This window comes from Mus caroli, unplaced genomic scaffold (assembly GCF_978045245.1).
Source record: "Mus caroli unplaced genomic scaffold, Mus_caroli_1 scaffold_4, whole genome shotgun sequence".
In the NCBI taxonomy this organism is placed as follows: Eukaryota; Metazoa; Chordata; class Mammalia; order Rodentia; family Muridae; genus Mus; species Mus caroli.
Window position 1 is genome coordinate 128,276,086 of NW_028227259.1, and position 16,393 is coordinate 128,292,478.

Here is a 16,393-nt window from a genome sequence, read left to right on the forward strand (position 1 = left end):
CTCAGCCTGGGTGCCTGCCATAGCCTCCCCCGCCTTGCCCCCACCCCCACTGCCCCGGCATCTGCTGCCCCCACCTCACCAGGTATTCGCTCTCGGCATCCAGGGCGCTGGTGGCTTCGTCCAGGATGAGCACAGGTGGGTTCCGCACAAGTGCGCGGGCCATGGCGACCCGCTGCTTCTGCCCACCTGACAGCTGGGCTCCCTTCTCCCCGGTCTCTGTGTGGAGGAGACGCAGGGTGAGCTCTTAGGAGGCCTCTCCTGTTCACCTGGGCACCTGGGCACCAGCTTGGCAGACATTTCTGAGGGTCCCCAGCTGTGACCACCCGCAGAGGGCAGCTCAGGAAGAGACGCCCAGATTAGCCCTCCATGCAGAGGGGTGGCACACTGCGGCTCATCCCCCACGGGCACTAGGCAGATGCACTGCAGACTGGTGCAAGGCTGCCGAGGACCAGCTCCTGCTTCCCCGGGCTGGGCAACTGTGATGCTCTGCCCTGACACCGATGGCAATGACAGAGTGTAACCATCAGGATGCACGGCCCTCTGTCAGCAAGCCTGTCAGGGGATGTCCTCCGGCAGCTCTCTCCCACAGAGGACCAGAGGTGGTGGTGGTGTGATTACAGCAGCGTCATTACAAGACAGATGTTAATAAGAACGACTCAGATGTCTCTCGGTAGGAAACAGAGTCAGCTACTCACTGTAAAAGCCTACACACTTATGCAGGTAAAGAGGAGGCACGGCAGGTCCCTGCACCAATATGACAGGTCACTAAGGTGTGCTAAGAACAAAGACCAGGTGCCAAATTAAAGAGCTAAGCTTTTTCTATTAAAAGGCAGAATAGGGGCTGGTGAGATGGCTCAGTGGGTAAGAGCACCCGACTGCTCTTCCGAAGGTCCAGAGTTCAAATCCCAGCAACCACATGGTGGCTCACAACCATCCGTAACGAGATCTGGCGCCCTCTCCTGGAGTGTCTGAAGACAGCTACAGTGTACTTACATATAATAAATAAATAAATCTTTAAAAAAAAAAAAAGGCAGAATAAAAAGACAGTATTTTTACATAATGGAACACCAGTAAAAGACCAGGGTCGTGGTGCACGTTTGTGATTCGAGTGCTCTGATCTTGGAAACTGGTGATGCGGGTTCCAGGCCAGCCTGGCCTACACAGTAAGACTATGTCTGAAAAATATCCCAAGAAAGGGCTGGAAGATGTCTTAACGGGAAAGGCACTTTCTGCAGCAGCCACGCTAAGTTCAATCCCAGCCCCTGGGTGGAAGGAGAGAACTGACTCTCCAAAGCTGTCCTCACACAAAAGAAGCCTTTACATGGCCCTCGTGATTAATATTTTACACACATGCACACACACACACACACACACACACACACACACACACACAGAGTTTGTTGAGGCAGAGTCTCCTCAAGAGCTCTTGGCTAGCTTTGAACTTGAAGCATTCTCCCCACACCACCATGTGCAGGTAAACATTACTTGTTTTAAAAAAATGATTTTTATGGGGCTGGAGAGATGGCTCAGTGGTTAAGAGCACTGTCTGCTCTTCCAGAGGTCCTGAGTTCAAATCCCAACAACCACATTTTGGCTCACAACCATCTGTAATGGGATCTGATGCCCTCTTCTGGTGTGTCTGAAGACAGCTACGGTGTATTCATATACATAAAATAAATAAATCTTTTTAAAAAGATGATTTTACGTGTTGGTGCTTTGCCTGCATGTATGCCTGTGCACCACATGCCTGGTGCCTTTAGAGGCCAGAAGTACTGTCTTTTTTGTTTGTTTGTTTTTGTTTATGTTTTTGTTTTTTCGAGACAGGGTTTCTCTGTATAGCCCTGGCTGTCCTGGAACTCACTTTGTAGACCAGGCTGGCCTCGAACTCAGAAATCCGCCTGCCTCTGCCTCCCAAGTGCTGGGATTAAAGGCGTGCGCCACCACGCCCGGCCAAAAGTACTTTCTTCCCTGGGACATGAGTCGAAGATAGCTGGGGGTCACCATGTGGGTGCTGGGATTGAACCATGGTCCTCTGGAAGAGCAGCAGTGCCCCTAAGCCGTCCAGTCCATGTTTGTTCATTTTCGCCTTTTTTTTTTTCTTTTTTGAGACAGGGTCTCACTGTGTAGCCCTGGCTGGCTTGGAACTCACTCTGTAGACCAGGCTGGCCTCAAACTTGAAAATTTATGTACCATCATGCCTGGTTGTATACACGATCTTTACCAAGTGTTCAAAACTGATGGAGGAGGAGGTTGTGCCCCACCGAGGCTACCTCACAGCTGTTCCTGTGATGGGGCTTTCATGTTGATGGGAAGGAAATGGTGTGATGGGGCCTGAGTGCATCAGTCCAGTTCCTAACTCAGAGTCACTTCCTGGTACCTGTGCTATACCCGTCCTGCAGTTCCATGATGAAGCCATGGGCGTTGGCCTTCTGTGCAGCCTCCACCACCATCTCGAAGGGCACGGTAGGCAGGCCGTAGGAGATGTTGTCTGTGATGGAGCGGGCGAACAGCACTGGCTCCTGGCTCACCAGTGAGATCTGTTGAAGGGGGAATCGGGGAGCAAGGTGACTCAGAGAGTCTGTCAATGAACCCTCCAGCTGTCACAGAGTCTCCCAAGTCCCGCCTGGCCGACGCCAGGAGTCTCAGGTCTGAAATCTGATCTGCACGGCTGGCCAAGCTCAGCTGTGCCTCTTCCTTCCTAGCTGGGGCCCTGGGTACCCAGACGATCCTAGACCTCAGGCGTCAGAGAATGATAATCCAGAGCCAGCAATCCTGTTGCTCTGATCTAAGCCAAGTTCTGAGCTAAGCCAAGATTCCCCTGAGCACAGGGCAGGGAGATGGAATGTAGCTTTGTGACTTTGTCAGGGTGCGTGACAACAGGCCTCCCAGGCAGTTGCCCTTATTCTATCTAATCCCTACCCCATTTTGTTTGTTTATTTGTTTTTTGAGACAGGGTTTCTCTGTATAGCCCTGGCTGTGCTGGAACTCATTTTATAGACCAGGCTGGCCTCGAACTCAGAAATCCGCCTGCCTCTGCCTCCCAAGTGCTGGGATTAAAGGCATGCACCACTATTGCCTGGCTCCCTACCCCATTTTTTGAGACAAGGTCTTACTCTGTCATCCAAGAACTCAGTATGTAGCTCAGGCTGCCTTGAAATCCTGACAACCCTCCTGTGTGAGCCTCTCCCAAGAGCTGTGGTTAAGTGTCCAGCCTCTACAGCAGCCCTGGGGTTAAAGCACTTGCTGAACAAATCGGAGGGCCCGAGTTCAGCTCCCCAAGCCCACCCTGGTGCTGGGCAGGCATGGAGGCCTGCCTCTAACTCCAGCTTCAGAGAACAGAGGCAGGGTCCCTAGAGCTGGCTGGTGAGAGGGTCACAGCTATGATGCTTTCACAGAGAAGTCCTGCCTCAAACTATGAGGTGGAAGTGATCTAGGCTGACTTCAGGCCTCTCAACACACACCTACAAACATGCATGCCACACGTGTGAACAGAGAGAGAGAGAGAGAGAGAGAGAGAGAGAGAGAGAGAGAGAGAGAGAGAGAGAGAGAGAGAGAATGAAAGAAAAAGGAAAAAATCACCACAGTATGAGAAAAATCACTAACTCAAGGCTACAGTGTGGCACTTAACTGTCTTGTGCTTGCAATAATTTTTAAAAAGTCAAGGAGACTGTATTCCCCGGAGGAACCCTGGATGATTAATAAGCAGATAAGTGGGGCCTCATGTCTTTCACCACCAGGAAGTGAGAAAGCCTGCAGGAAGCCACTTCCTCACGCTGACACTTGGCAGTCTGGGAATCTAAGCGCTCACGTTTGCAGCTGTTCAGGGCTCTTCCTGCAGCCCAGTGTGTCACATACCCTTCTCTGCTACCCATCTCTGCTTACATACGCTCAATGCAGGGGGACTTTCCAGCCTGTGGGTCCTGTCACATGGAGACTAGAGCTCTGCTAGCTCAGTGGTAGATTGCTCATCTAACACGGAAGGCCTTGAGATCCCGCTCTGATAATGCACACGTGCTCATTCGCTAGATATGTACGTTTGCTTACATGCCCCCCCCCACACACACACACCAGCAGTGAAGGGCTCTTCTGCCTGGATAGATGGTGTGTCTAGTACACAGACTCACTCACACACACACACACACACACACACACACACCCCAGCAGTGAAGGGCTCTCCTGCCTGGATTGATGGTGTGTCTAGTACACAGACTCACTCACACACACACACACACACACACACACACACACACACCAGCAGTGAAGGGCTCTCCTGCCTGGATTGATGGTGTGTCTAGTACACAGACTGAACACCTGTACAGGCCCTTCTGCTTGTGTGTCAGTCAGCACTGGATCAACTTTTTCTTTCTTTTAAAGAAAAAAAATCATCTTTTGTGTGTGTATGTGTGTGTGTTATTTTAGAAGGACATACATTTAAGTAGAAGCAGGAGCAAGAGAGAGTAACAAGGGTGAGTATTGCCAAGACATTCCATACACAATCCCTGCCACAGTAATTCTTACTGTGGAGTGCGAGTCTGCTGATGAAAACATTACACAAGAAGGAAGCGAGGCTGTGTGTGCCCTGCACTTCAGCTCCGTCTGTGCCTGCAGATGAGGAGCCTGCGGGAACAGGAGGGACCTTGTGCACTTCAGATCTGCCTGGAGCAAGTTCAGGCTGGAGGAAACAGAGTCGTGAGACCTGAGTGTGTCCGGGTGGTCAAATTCGTGCAAATCAAGGAAAGGTTGTCACACTGGTGGGGTAGGGATTTACCTCTAGGAGAGGAGAGGGGGCACGTGGTGGCTTGTGGAGTGCCACAACCTTCTGCATGAGGGTGGGGGGGGTGTCACATCAGCGACAGAACTACACCCTTCTTTCCATCCGTGTCGTGGCTTATAAGAAAGGGAAGGGTGTGGGGACCAACCGGCATGTGGCACTCACCACGCGATGCAGGTACTTGTGGTCATAGGCGCCAATGGGCTTGCCATCCAACAACACGCGGCCGCCCTGCAGAGGGTAGAAGTTCTCTAGGATGTTCACACATGAGCTCTTCCCGCTGCCCGACGGCCCCACCAGAGCTGTCACCTTGCCGGGGGACAGGCTGAAGGAGACATTCTGCAGGGACACAAGATGTTCCAGTCTCAGAGGCAGGAGGACAGCCCCCTGTCTGCCCTGTGCGGTGCTGCTGGCCTCTGAACGGTCTTCCTAAGATACCAGGACTGGGGCACTTTGAACATATGTGCTTCTTCTGTGGTACCGGGGACTTGAACCCAGCAACATGTGCATGCTAGCCAAGAGCTCAACCACTGAGCTACTTCCCCTATCATGGGACCCAGGGCCGGCTAGAACTTACTATCCAGCCTTTAATTAGTGCTAATCCTCCTGCTGCAGACTCCCAAAAGATTGGAAAGATAGCTCAGCTCTCTTTTCACTGACTGGCCTGGCACCCCACTGGGGTGGGGCTTGAACTTGTGGCCCTCCTGCCCTGGGCCACATCAGTAGCTGGGATGACAAGCCCTGAGCTAACAGGACTGGCTTGGTGACTCTTTTATATTTACAGTCGCCTTTGCCTGGACTGTTTTCTGTAGTGAGCCACCTGGTCAGCTCCTGCTCCCTGATTAAAGGTCACCTCCCTCCGAGAAGCTCTGCTCCGTTGTTACTGCCTCTCCCTCTACAGAAGCCGGATCCATGACTTTGCCGGTGCTTCTGGAAGGGTGTGGCATGCAAAAGGAGGGTTCCATTCACACCAAAGTCGGCACAGCTTTAGTCCACCAATCTGGCTTCTTGTCAAGTTACTAGAGAAGCCCTGCACCCCCAACCATCACACACAATCCTTTTGGTATTGGGGTTGGAAGCCGGGCCTGGTTCCCACTAGGCAGGCACTCTGCGTGTGACACGTGTGACACACCAGCCCTCCCCAGCAGCTCTTACTGGAGAGTTAATGGGCGGCCTCTCAGTGGAGCCCTTGCCTCTCTTGCTTCTGGCCTCACAACCAAGATGTAGGATGGTTCTGGCAGACCTTGAGCTGTTCTTACCTGTAGGACCTGTGTGTGTGGCCGAGTGCGGTAGGTGAAGGTCACATTCTCAAAGTCCACCCTGCCCTCGAGGTGGTCGGGGGCCAAGCTTCCGTCATGCACCATGGTGGGCTGCCGGTCGATGAACTCGAACACCTTCTCGGCGGCCCCCACCCCTTGCATCAGGCCACTGTAGACGGAGCCCACGGACTGCAGGGAAGACACACATCCTGGTCCCACCCACAGCCCCTTCCTGACACCTACCACTGATGGGGTGAGGGGAGGTTATGGGTCAGAGCTGCAGCTTTGAGGCGATGCAGGGAGCCCCTGGATGCCACCTGCTGCTGAGGCAGATAGTGGCCATGAAGGAAAAAAAAAAAAAAAAGGGCGATGGGGAAAGTAACGACACTGCGTCTAGGGCTTTGGAGCCAGGGCCCAGGGTCGGACTGCCCTGCAGAGGGTATGTGTGGGGAGCAGGGCAGAGCAGGAAGTCTTTCCTCTGGCTGCCACATCGGGTTCTAAGTTCCCCTTTTTTTGTAAAGACAAGGTCTCACAACATAGTCCTGGCTATCTTGGAACTCCATATGTAAAGCAGGCTAGCCTTGAACTCCCAGAGATCTGCTGGCCCCTGCCTCCAGAGAGCTGGGATTAAAAGGCTCGAGATAAGCTGGCAATTGTTGTCCATCCAGACAGTTTCAAACAATTCAACATGTAGGTGAAGGTGATCCTTTGATACTGGACTTTGCCATTTGACCAGGCTGACCTAAAACTCAGAGATCCCCAGTCTCTGTGGCTAGGGTTAAAGGTGTTGGGGGAGGGGAAGGAACTCTACAAAAGGCAAGCCATGATGTGGTCAGCATGGGTCCCCTCCCTTCGGGGATACCACAGAGTCTTGGAGACATCCCAGCTGCAGTGTTGGGGACTCTGACTTGATGCCCAGGCTGCCAGCTGTCAGTCCCCTGCTCTGCCTCCCACCCTAGGCAGAGGCCCCAGGCCCACCCTCCCACTTCACCTCTCAAGAGCTGTGGTGGAACCCCACAGCAGCACCTCTTTGAGCTGGGGATGGAGCCCAGAGCCACGCATGCTCAGCAAGCACTCTGCCAAGGGAGCCAGCCTCAGCCCTAACTTAATCTTTAATATGGATCTTAATGGGTACTTTGTATACATTCTCTGTGGCTACAAGCACACCCAGTATAAACATGGACCAAAACAGAAGCCGTCTTCACCCAGTGCCTTTAAGCAATGAGGTGGCTTCTCTCAGAAACAAGAGAGTGTAAATATTTTGTTCCACCTCATGCTGAGGGATGTGGCAGCAGAGTATGGGTGAAAGATGCCTGCCTGTCTCCTGTGTGCAGCCCTTGAGGTGCTGTCATAGTTATGTCTACCTTGGGGACTGAGGTAACACCAAGATGGCACACGGTTGCTGTGAAGTCAGTGGGAGTTCACAGCACACATGCAACGTGCCTGTAAGTGTTCCTCCACCAGTTCACCATTTGTGCCGGCCCAGCGGTTGCTTCTCTGGCACTGTTATCCTAGAGGTGCCCTATTGGAGTTCTGGGATGGGTCTTACTGCCATCTTCCATGCATTCTGTTTGGTTCAAACCTACCCACCCCACAGAATCCGGAATCTGCTCTTGCCTCACACCCCCCGCCCTCCCACGGCTGCCCCTCACCTCCATGCAGTCTCCCAGGACAAACTCGTAGATGATGAAGGCGATGAGGTTGCCGCTACTCATCTGCCCCGAGATGACTAGGTGGCCCCCGTAGTAGAGGATACTGACCTGGACCACCAGGAGTGTGAGCTGCACAGAAGGAGACGGGCATGGCTTGTGTATGCTTCCCGGCCTTAGCCAGCCCTGGGCCCTGCCCTCTACTCTGTCCCCCAACTCTGCCCCCTGTTAGTAAGACCAGGGAGACAGGAGAGAAGCTTGAGGGGAGGACCTCAGATCACCGGGCTTGGTGACAGTGTCTTTTCCCACTAAACCATCTCACTGGGTGCTGGAGGGCAGCCTTGGAAGTGCTGAACACCAACGGAAACTCCATTGCCCCATCTGTCACTCACACCCCTCCCCCAGCAGCTCCCTACAAAGGCCCCTAGCTGGAGCAGGCCATGGGCTTGGCAGCAGAACAAGGCTTTCTTTGTAAAGCCCTGGCTGACACATGCCACCTTCAAGTTCCTCGGCTGGGCCAGGCAGGGCTGTTCATTCTCATTGCAAAGAGCAGGGCTCAGAGAGGTTGGGGCACCAATAAGGCTACACAGCAGCCAGTCAGAACAGGCTAGTGAGGCCTTTCTGTTCCTTTAAGTATTCTCCTGAAGAGGACAGTATCTTAGGGACCTCATGCTACGGATTTGGGGGGTGGGGGTGTCTGAGAGATGAGACAACCCACAACCTTCCCAGGATTCCTTCCCCACCCCAAGCCAGAGTGAAGTCCAGCAGCTGGACAAGTGTCCTTGTGTATGGCAGACAGTGGCCAGCCGTGGATGAGCTGACAGAGGCTTGGCAGGCATTTTTAGGGGGTAGTGTCTCAGGTAGTGGCACCCAAGTAGTCCTTGCCTCCTGGCTCCCCTGTACCCCCCCACACACAGCTAATTCCTCCAAAGAAACTCTGTATCTCCTTGTCCCCCCCTCCCAGGCCAGCCTAGCTCCTACCTCCCAGACTATTGGGACAGGAACAAACCAGGTTCTCTCCATTCTCTAGGGAGGAGCTGAGGCCTAGGTTGGACCCTAGCTAGCCTGAGGATACATTCTCCTACTGACCCTGCCACCTTGTAGGGGGGCCAGGGGCCTCTGAAGGAAGGGCCCTGTGGTCTTTCCGGGAAAGACTCTGATGACTTGACAGCCACATGTGGGGACCTGGATGTCACCCAAGCATGGGATCCCTATCTGGACGCCCATCCACTCACCCCGGCGCCTGACCACACGTACCCCGCTGCCCCAGACGTAGGACATGTAGGCCGCTGCTTCCTTCCTGTTGAGCTTGTACACCTGCTGAAGCTTCCGCAGGAACACCTCAGCCTCCTCCTCCTCGTTGGCAAAGCTGCGCACCGTCTTCATCGCGCTGATGGTTTCCTCGGCTGTGGTGCTGGCTCTGGCCAGGGCGCTCTGCACCTCCTTGGAGAGCCTCTGTGCACAGGGATGGTCAAGACGGCCTCACTGTCCCTCTGAGCACACCTCCGTCTCGTTCTGTCCACCCCAGCCCCATCGCCTCCTAACTGATGAGGCAGACTCAAGAGAGCAAACCCAGCAGAGCTCCTGGGGGGCTGGGAGACTCACAGTGCCCAGCACTGGGGGGCAGTGAAGCAGGGCCCCCACTGACATTGAGTGAGACCACTGACCACACTTGGACTACAGTTAGCTCTAGAAAAGGAGTGTCTGCACCCGGCCCTGTGCTGCTGTAAGGATGGTCGTCCCAGGTTGTTGCTCAGGCTGCACACAGTATGAGAAACAGCGAGCACGAGGGGCACAGTTTATCAGCAGCACAAGCAGCTTCAGAGGGGAGGAAGGCTTGCAGCAGTCTGCTCTGCAGTAACGAACACAATGGCTGCCAGAGCAGGCACGAGTGTGTCCTTTCTATAGGGCTGCTTCTATGACCTGAATGTCATACTTGGTCACAGAGAGCAGAAAAGAGAAAAGGCCCACTGCCCCTGGGAGGTGGGGTCCCAAGTCACGTCTGGGGTGTGTGTGTGTTAGGGACACGGGCAGACGTCCCCTGGCATGGGTCAGCTTTACGGAGTTGATTATGCCCTTCCGCCTTTTCCGTGGACCCTGGGATTGGACTCAGGTCCCCAGGTTCGCACCGTGGTCGGTGCCTTTACCCCTTGGGCTCCTAGCAGCACATCTGGCTGCAGGTGGTGTGTGTGCTTTGTAAAGATGACAGACCCTGAACAAATTCCTTTACGGCTCTACCCACTTAGAGGTGGGGCCTGAGGTGGGCAGAGGTAGAGGCCAATGAGAAGGAACGAGGTGGGCAGGGAGCAGCTCCATCCCGACTATTTCCTGTCCACTCAGAGAGGAGCTAGGGAAGAGTCCATGATCAGGGCTTAGGGCTGGTGGCCTTTTGCTGGAGGTTGAAGGGAAGCTGTTTTACACGGGGGAGGGCTCTAGAGCTAGGGAAAGTGACCCACCCAGCAAGGCTGGAAGCTCCCCTCTTGAGTCGCCTCCCCAGGGGTGCCTGAGCCTGTGGTGGGACTCAGATTTGCGTGTCGGAGCTCAGCTCTGGGGCTCCAGGAGGCCATGAAGAGCAAGTCCAGTCAGCAGGCAACGGCAGAGGGACTTCTGGCTGCCTCAGAGTAGATCACAGTCAAGGCCCACGTCACCATCCCCCTCAAAACCAGAGGGTCAGACTCTGCCCTCATCACCTGCCACTGTCCTGTCTCCCATCACCTACCCAAACAGCCACCTGCCAGCTTCTCAGACCCACCAGGCACATTCCTACCACAGAGCTTTGTGCTGTATTCAGAACACACAGTCCTGAGGGCACCCACCTTCCTCGGGTCCGCTCGCCAGCCCACGCTTACAGCTTCACTTTGGCCTTGTCCTCTGTTCCTACCAGGGTCTTCTCTCTGACTAAGGTGGGTCTGAATGTGTAGTGGCAGTCCTTGGCCACTGGGATGATGGGTGTGATCACCGTGCCTGGCTGATACCTAAGGCCAGTTGTTACGGGAAGCCTGCTTCACTGCTTCCCAGTGCTGGGCACACAGTGGGTCCTCAGGAGACACCCAGTGACCAAGTGAAGACGGTGAATGAACACAGACTGCCTCAGAACAGCCTCGTGTAGCCTCCGAGGCACTGCCAGGGGCTGGACTCCGCCTACCTTGTAGTACTTGCCGTAGATGTTGGACACCATCATGATGATAGGGAAGCCCATGAAGGTGACCAAGGAAAGCTGCCAGGAGAGGCTGAACATGAAGACCACCACGCCCGTGACTTTGACCGTGTTCCTCAGGAAGATGTTGATGTTCTGGGAGACCAGGTCGCTGACCATGGTGGTGTCAGAGGTGAGGCGGGAGATGAGGTCCCCTGGAACACAGGCACTCAGCCCTCTGTGGCAAGGATGCCCAGAGCTGCCGGGGGGGGGGGGGATGACGGAGGGGACGCTAAGGGGCTTCTGAGATGGATGATAGGAGTCAGACCTCTCCCCCACTATGCTATCTGGGAATGACGGGGAGCACTTCTGGAAGACTAGCCCTGGTACCGGTTTTTTTTTTTTTCTTTGTTTTGTTTGAGGCCACCCTGGGTCACAGGGTCATGGGTGTGTACCACACAGGGTTGCAACGTGTTGTGTGAGGTGCCTGCCTGTCTACCGAGTGGAAACTGACTGAAGATCAGTTGGGGAAGGCCAACGTGACAGTGCATGTGCCCACCACAGCCAGATTCCAAACTTCTCTCTGCTAGGCCTCACTGGCAGAGTGGGTAAACACCCCACACCCACCTCAGACACAGCCTCCTGAGCTCAGAGAGAAACGCATAGCAGCGTTTCTCACACACTGTGGAATGCTGGACTAGAAGACGCCTTGCAACAGCCATGGGGCAGCAACTACAGGAGGGAAATGGTCCCTGCATGGGATGGGTGGGACAGGTGTGGCCTGGCCCAGTGCTTGGGACCATGGCGGGCATGCTGTTTCTCTCCCTGCTAGATCTTCCCATCCATCATTCGGTCCACAGGAACTGGGCCTCTGCAGGCCTCCCTTTCAGGCAGCACTAGACAAGAGGCGGCCCTGGTCACTGCCGAGAGCTCAAGAGGCCTGGCCAGGGTTCTGTGGTGGCCCCAACTCACACCAAAAACGTCACCAGTCAGCTTAGCATCCCAGGGCTCCACCTGGAACTGGACCATAGGAAGTCCTGGTGGGGCAAGCCATGCTGCTGGCAGGGGCCCCACAGGAAGCTAGCTCACCCTGGACACCCAAAGTCCCCAGGAGGGACCAACCTGTGCGGTTCTCATCAAAGAAGCTTGTCTCCTGTGACACCAGTGAGCGGAAGAGACAGTTCCGGAGGCGAATGTTCAGTCTGGCAAATACGAGGGTGAAAATACCGCCCCGAATACCTGCGGCCAATGAGCTGATTGAAGATGAGAGACGGTATAGCCGGTGTCCTTCCGGCAGGCAGCATCACCCACCAGCAGCCCCTCCTCCCCAAGGACAGAGGACAGGACACTCTGTAGGGATGACATCCAGGTCTAGACTCCCTCACTCCCCAGTAAGTCCTACAGCAAGGGTAAAGGACTTAACACTGGCATCCAGACCCTTCTAGAACAGTATAGAAAACCAATCCTTTGGGCTACATATTCACTGACCAGCCAGGGAGAGAGAAAGCTATCTTCAGGGGACTGGAGCCATTTTCAGAGGCAAGAGGGCACAGCTCTAGGATGTGGCCCAACCAAAGGGTTCCACGTCAGTCTGGGCGGTTGCTGCAGGGCTGGGCTGGCCCTGCTCCCTTCTGCCCTCCCTCCTGCAGGAGTGGTGTGTATGGGTTGGGTGGCTACCTGCCGATGGCCAGCAGGCAAACGACGACAACGGCTGTGGTGAACTGATCCATGCTTTTCTGGATCACAATGCTGTCAATGGCCCGGCCAGTGTAGTAGGGCAGGAAGGTCTCACCTGTTGGGGGGGGGGGAACAGGGCAGGCTCAGCGGAGCAGGAAGCCCCCAGCCCCCAGTGTCTCTGCTCACCCAATCCAAGGTCTGGCTTCAAGTGCCTGCTTGCCCCTGCTGTGGTCAAACTGTCAATTGGATGGGACTTAGCCATCATGGAAACAAACCCCTGGGCAGGGCTGGAGGGAGTTTCTAGACGGGTGGTGGGAAGATACTTCATAAATGAGGGCTACAGTACTTCCTGGGCAGAGGTCCCTGACCGGATAAAATGAGGTGAGCAAGCGTAGCACCAGCGCTCATCTCTGCTTCCCGGATGGATGCCATGTGACCTTCGGCATCATGTGCCTGAGCCATGACTTCTGCACCAAGACGTGAGGACTGTGCCCTCAACTGGGAGCCCAGGTCAACCCAGAGAAGAAAATGAATACACCACTCTCAGAGAACACATAGCGTGACACTGATGACACCTGGGTGCCAAGCATTCAAAGCCACAGTAGGACCTGTCATGGGTCTGGATGACACCCACATAGGCCACAAAACTCAGCAGCAGCAGCTGAGGGATGCCAAAGGCCATTTCCTTCTTCCAGGTGTGGCTTTCCACCTTCTAAACCTGAAAGACCTTGCTGCTGGCACAGCTCCAGGACGTGCTGGTCCCACCCCTCTGAGGGGTGGCACTCTAGGGCTGGCAGGGTAATTTCTCATCCACGGGCTTCCTGTACCTTCACCCTGCTGACTCAGTGGGTCACAGAGCACAGGAGAGGGATGGCTGAGAGTCAACACATGTGGGCCATCTCTCCTCTGTGGGAGGCAGGAGAGGTGCGTTTCACTGGGAAGCTGGGTTGAGCCTTTCAAAGCTCTGCCCTGCTTCTCCTGCAGCTGCCCTGGGGGATGGTCTGAAGGGGCGTGGGCACAGCTCCTCTTCTCTAAGGACCCTGCTATGCTCACTTGGATGCAACCCTCACCAGACACCAAAGCCGGCAGCGCCTCTGATTTCTGGCACTGGGGATAGGGCTAAGCCCCGGCCCTGGGTGGCACGCTAGCCCTCACCTGCTCCAAGGCTGCTGGATTGATTGTACCCCAGAACAGCCAAAGCACAACTGCCTCCCAGTATTCTGGAATGCTCACTCTCACAAAATGGTCAATGCAGAAGCCCAGCCCCTCAAGGTCGGTTCTCTCTCTCCTCCGGGTGTCTTCACTGCAATTTGCTTAGGCTGATCTGGGCTTGAGGCTGGACCCAGGTAGGTTCTCCATACATATCAGCTTGCACTCTGGCCTTCTGTGGGGAAATGGCGCCCTCTGCTGGATGAGGAGCAGGAAACTCGAGGACGCCATCTAACTGACCAGATGGGGTTTCCAGATGCAGCTGGCTTATCCCTGAGCTGAAGCTCGGCCTCAGTTTACCCACAGGGAAGAAAACCTTGTGGAATCCTGATTCTGATGAGTTGTGTGGTCTTGTGTACTGGGGGCACAGGGCAAGCCCTTCTGAGTAATCTGTAAGCGTCACGGACACTCTGACTCCTACACTAGGCTTCAGGAGTATTTCCTACATCTGACCTCTGCTGCTGTCTCAGTAGTCCCACCCTGCTCTAAGTCACCCATCTTGCCTGGAATGTCTCAGGGGCTGCTTCCCACCTTGGGACTCACCTCAAATCTTGGCCATCTCAGCTCAACCCAGCCCATTCACTCCCAGGTTTCTCGGGTCGGAGTCAAGGTTGTCCCAAAGGCTCATGACAGCCCACGCAGGACAACACGGGACTCTGCCTCACCTCACTCATCCTGCTTTCAGCCCTGCCAGCCTCAGCGCCTCTCTAACAACTGGGTTCCTTCTGCCTCAGGACCTGTGCACGGCTGCCTAGAGCACACCACCTTACCACAGACATCTGCTCCTTTATTTCCTCCAAGTCCCAAATGTCACCCCGTGTTCTTACGGGCTTGGTATTTTTGTTCTTGCTATTTGTGGAAATGACTTCTTTCCACAGAGGAGGAGACTGGAGCTCTGAGCTTGCCCACATTTCTACACAGTCGAGATGCCAAGAAACCCAATGCAAGAATCCTACTTGACACTGCTTGGGAGGTGAGGCGGGAGCATTTCCAGGTGAGGGGGCCAGCCTCAGTGATCTAAGAAGACCCTGTCCCAAATAGCAAGCCAGGTGCGGTACAGCACATGCTTATAATCTCACTTGGGGGGTGGAGGCAAGGAGATCAGGAGTTCAAGGCCAGCCAGGGTTACCTGAGGTCCTGTCTGAAAGAGAAAACCACAAGTAACCAGGAACTAAGGAACTGGTACAGGGCTTGCCGTGCAAGTTTGAGTTCAGACCCCCGGCACCCACGTGAACAGCTCAGCATGGTGGCATGTGTCCTGGGACTGGCACTCACCAGCCAACCCAGCTGAATGAATGAGTTTCAGGTTCAGTGAGAGACCTTGTCTCAAAAGGTAAGGTGGAGGGTGATCGAGGAAGGCAGCTAACGTCAGCATTTGGCCTCTACTTACAACCACACAGGTGCCACACACATGCGCACACAAACATAAAAATGGAAAACAAACAGAAGAGAACGCTGAGCCGGTGAGATGGCTCAGGGGGGAAAGCTCTTGCCACCAAGTCTAACAGCCAGAGCCTACATGGTGGAAGGAGAGGACTGACTGACCGACTCTCTTAAGTTGTCCTCAGAATGCCACTTACAGGGCACAGCATCTGCTCAACCAGCCCCTCCCACAGATAAATAAATAAATGTAAAATGTGATTGTAAAACAATAAAGGAATCTTTCCGGACCAGCCGGGGCTATATAAAAAGACCCCATCTCGGGAAATAAAAGTAAAAAGAATGAAATGAAAGACAGTACTGATGCCCAGGGCACCTTTAATCTCAGCATTCAGGAGGCAGAGGCAGGAGGATCTCCAGCTCTGTGAGTTCAAGGCCAGTCTGGTCTGTAGAGATGGCACCTCACACCGGCTCTGCACCCGCGCCCGGTGCCCTGCGTGTCTCTCTTAGCACTCACAGCGCCACACCCCTGCAGGGTGAGAAACTGAGACTTAGCTGGCCGGGCATCAGTGCTCCAGAGTCTGACTCACACTGAGTCCTTGGCCTGATGTAACCCCGAAGGCTGCCAGAACTCAGAGGCACTGTAGTACACCTGTGCCCCCCTGAGCATGCCACAGCAACACGGGTCCACCACAGGCAAAGGGACAAGGTCATGGAGTGACATCTGGCTCTAGAGATCAGCACCTGGGGTGAGTCAGACCTGGAAATGTCACCACCACAATGGCTGAGGGGCAGAGAAAGGCCAGTCAGATGAATCCAAGATGTCTACCCAAGCAGGGACCTGGGGCTTTGATGCGAGTGCAGAAGAAGCTGGATAAACAGAATGGGTCAGCCTGGACTTCACAGCCACTCAAGGCTAATGTGCTCCCCATGCCAAGATTCATCTGAGGCATTTTATCTTCTTAGCTCATTGGCCCATTCCCTGTCCCTCAATACCACAGGGACTATAGTTTAGTTTTTATATCCCCTCAAAAACTCGTGTGATGGAGGCTCACAACCCTCCTGGGACTTGGAGGCTGGGCTCAGTCATGGCCGGTGTGCCTTTCTCTCCCCCCACCCCCGCCCTTCATCTGTCTGTCTTCTTCCTGGCCACCATCAAGTGAGCAGCCCTGTTCCACTATACTCTAGCTGTGATGTTCTAGTTCACTATAGGTTCCATACCTATGAACCCAGAAGACCGTAGCTGGAACCGGATTCCACCAGCCAAGCTAACCTTTCTCCCCTTCAAGCTGTTGTCCCGGGCACTCTGTCA

At 54.5% G+C, this 16,393-nt stretch overlaps 1 protein-coding gene across 3 annotated transcripts in view; it reads right to left on the reverse strand.

Annotated features, from left to right (window-relative positions):
• Abcb9 (ATP binding cassette subfamily B member 9) overlaps window positions 1-16,393 on the reverse strand; it is a 45,861-nt gene that overhangs the window by 10,848 nt on the left and 18,620 nt on the right. For all 3 annotated transcript variants that reach the window (XM_021162354.3, XM_021162352.3, XM_021162351.2), the window contains exons 3-11: window positions 12,493-12,607; window positions 11,938-12,068; window positions 10,825-11,030; window positions 8,937-9,134; window positions 7,683-7,811; window positions 6,031-6,219; window positions 4,937-5,110; window positions 2,378-2,537; window positions 80-216 (exon numbers count right to left, since the gene is read on the reverse strand). In XM_021162354.3, coding sequence (XP_021018013.1) covers window positions 80-216; window positions 2,378-2,537; window positions 4,937-5,110; window positions 6,031-6,219; window positions 7,683-7,811; window positions 8,937-9,134; window positions 10,825-11,030; window positions 11,938-12,068; window positions 12,493-12,607 — 1,439 coding nt within the window. The remainder of the gene's footprint in view (window positions 1-79; window positions 217-2,377; window positions 2,538-4,936; window positions 5,111-6,030; window positions 6,220-7,682; window positions 7,812-8,936; window positions 9,135-10,824; window positions 11,031-11,937; window positions 12,069-12,492; window positions 12,608-16,393) is intronic.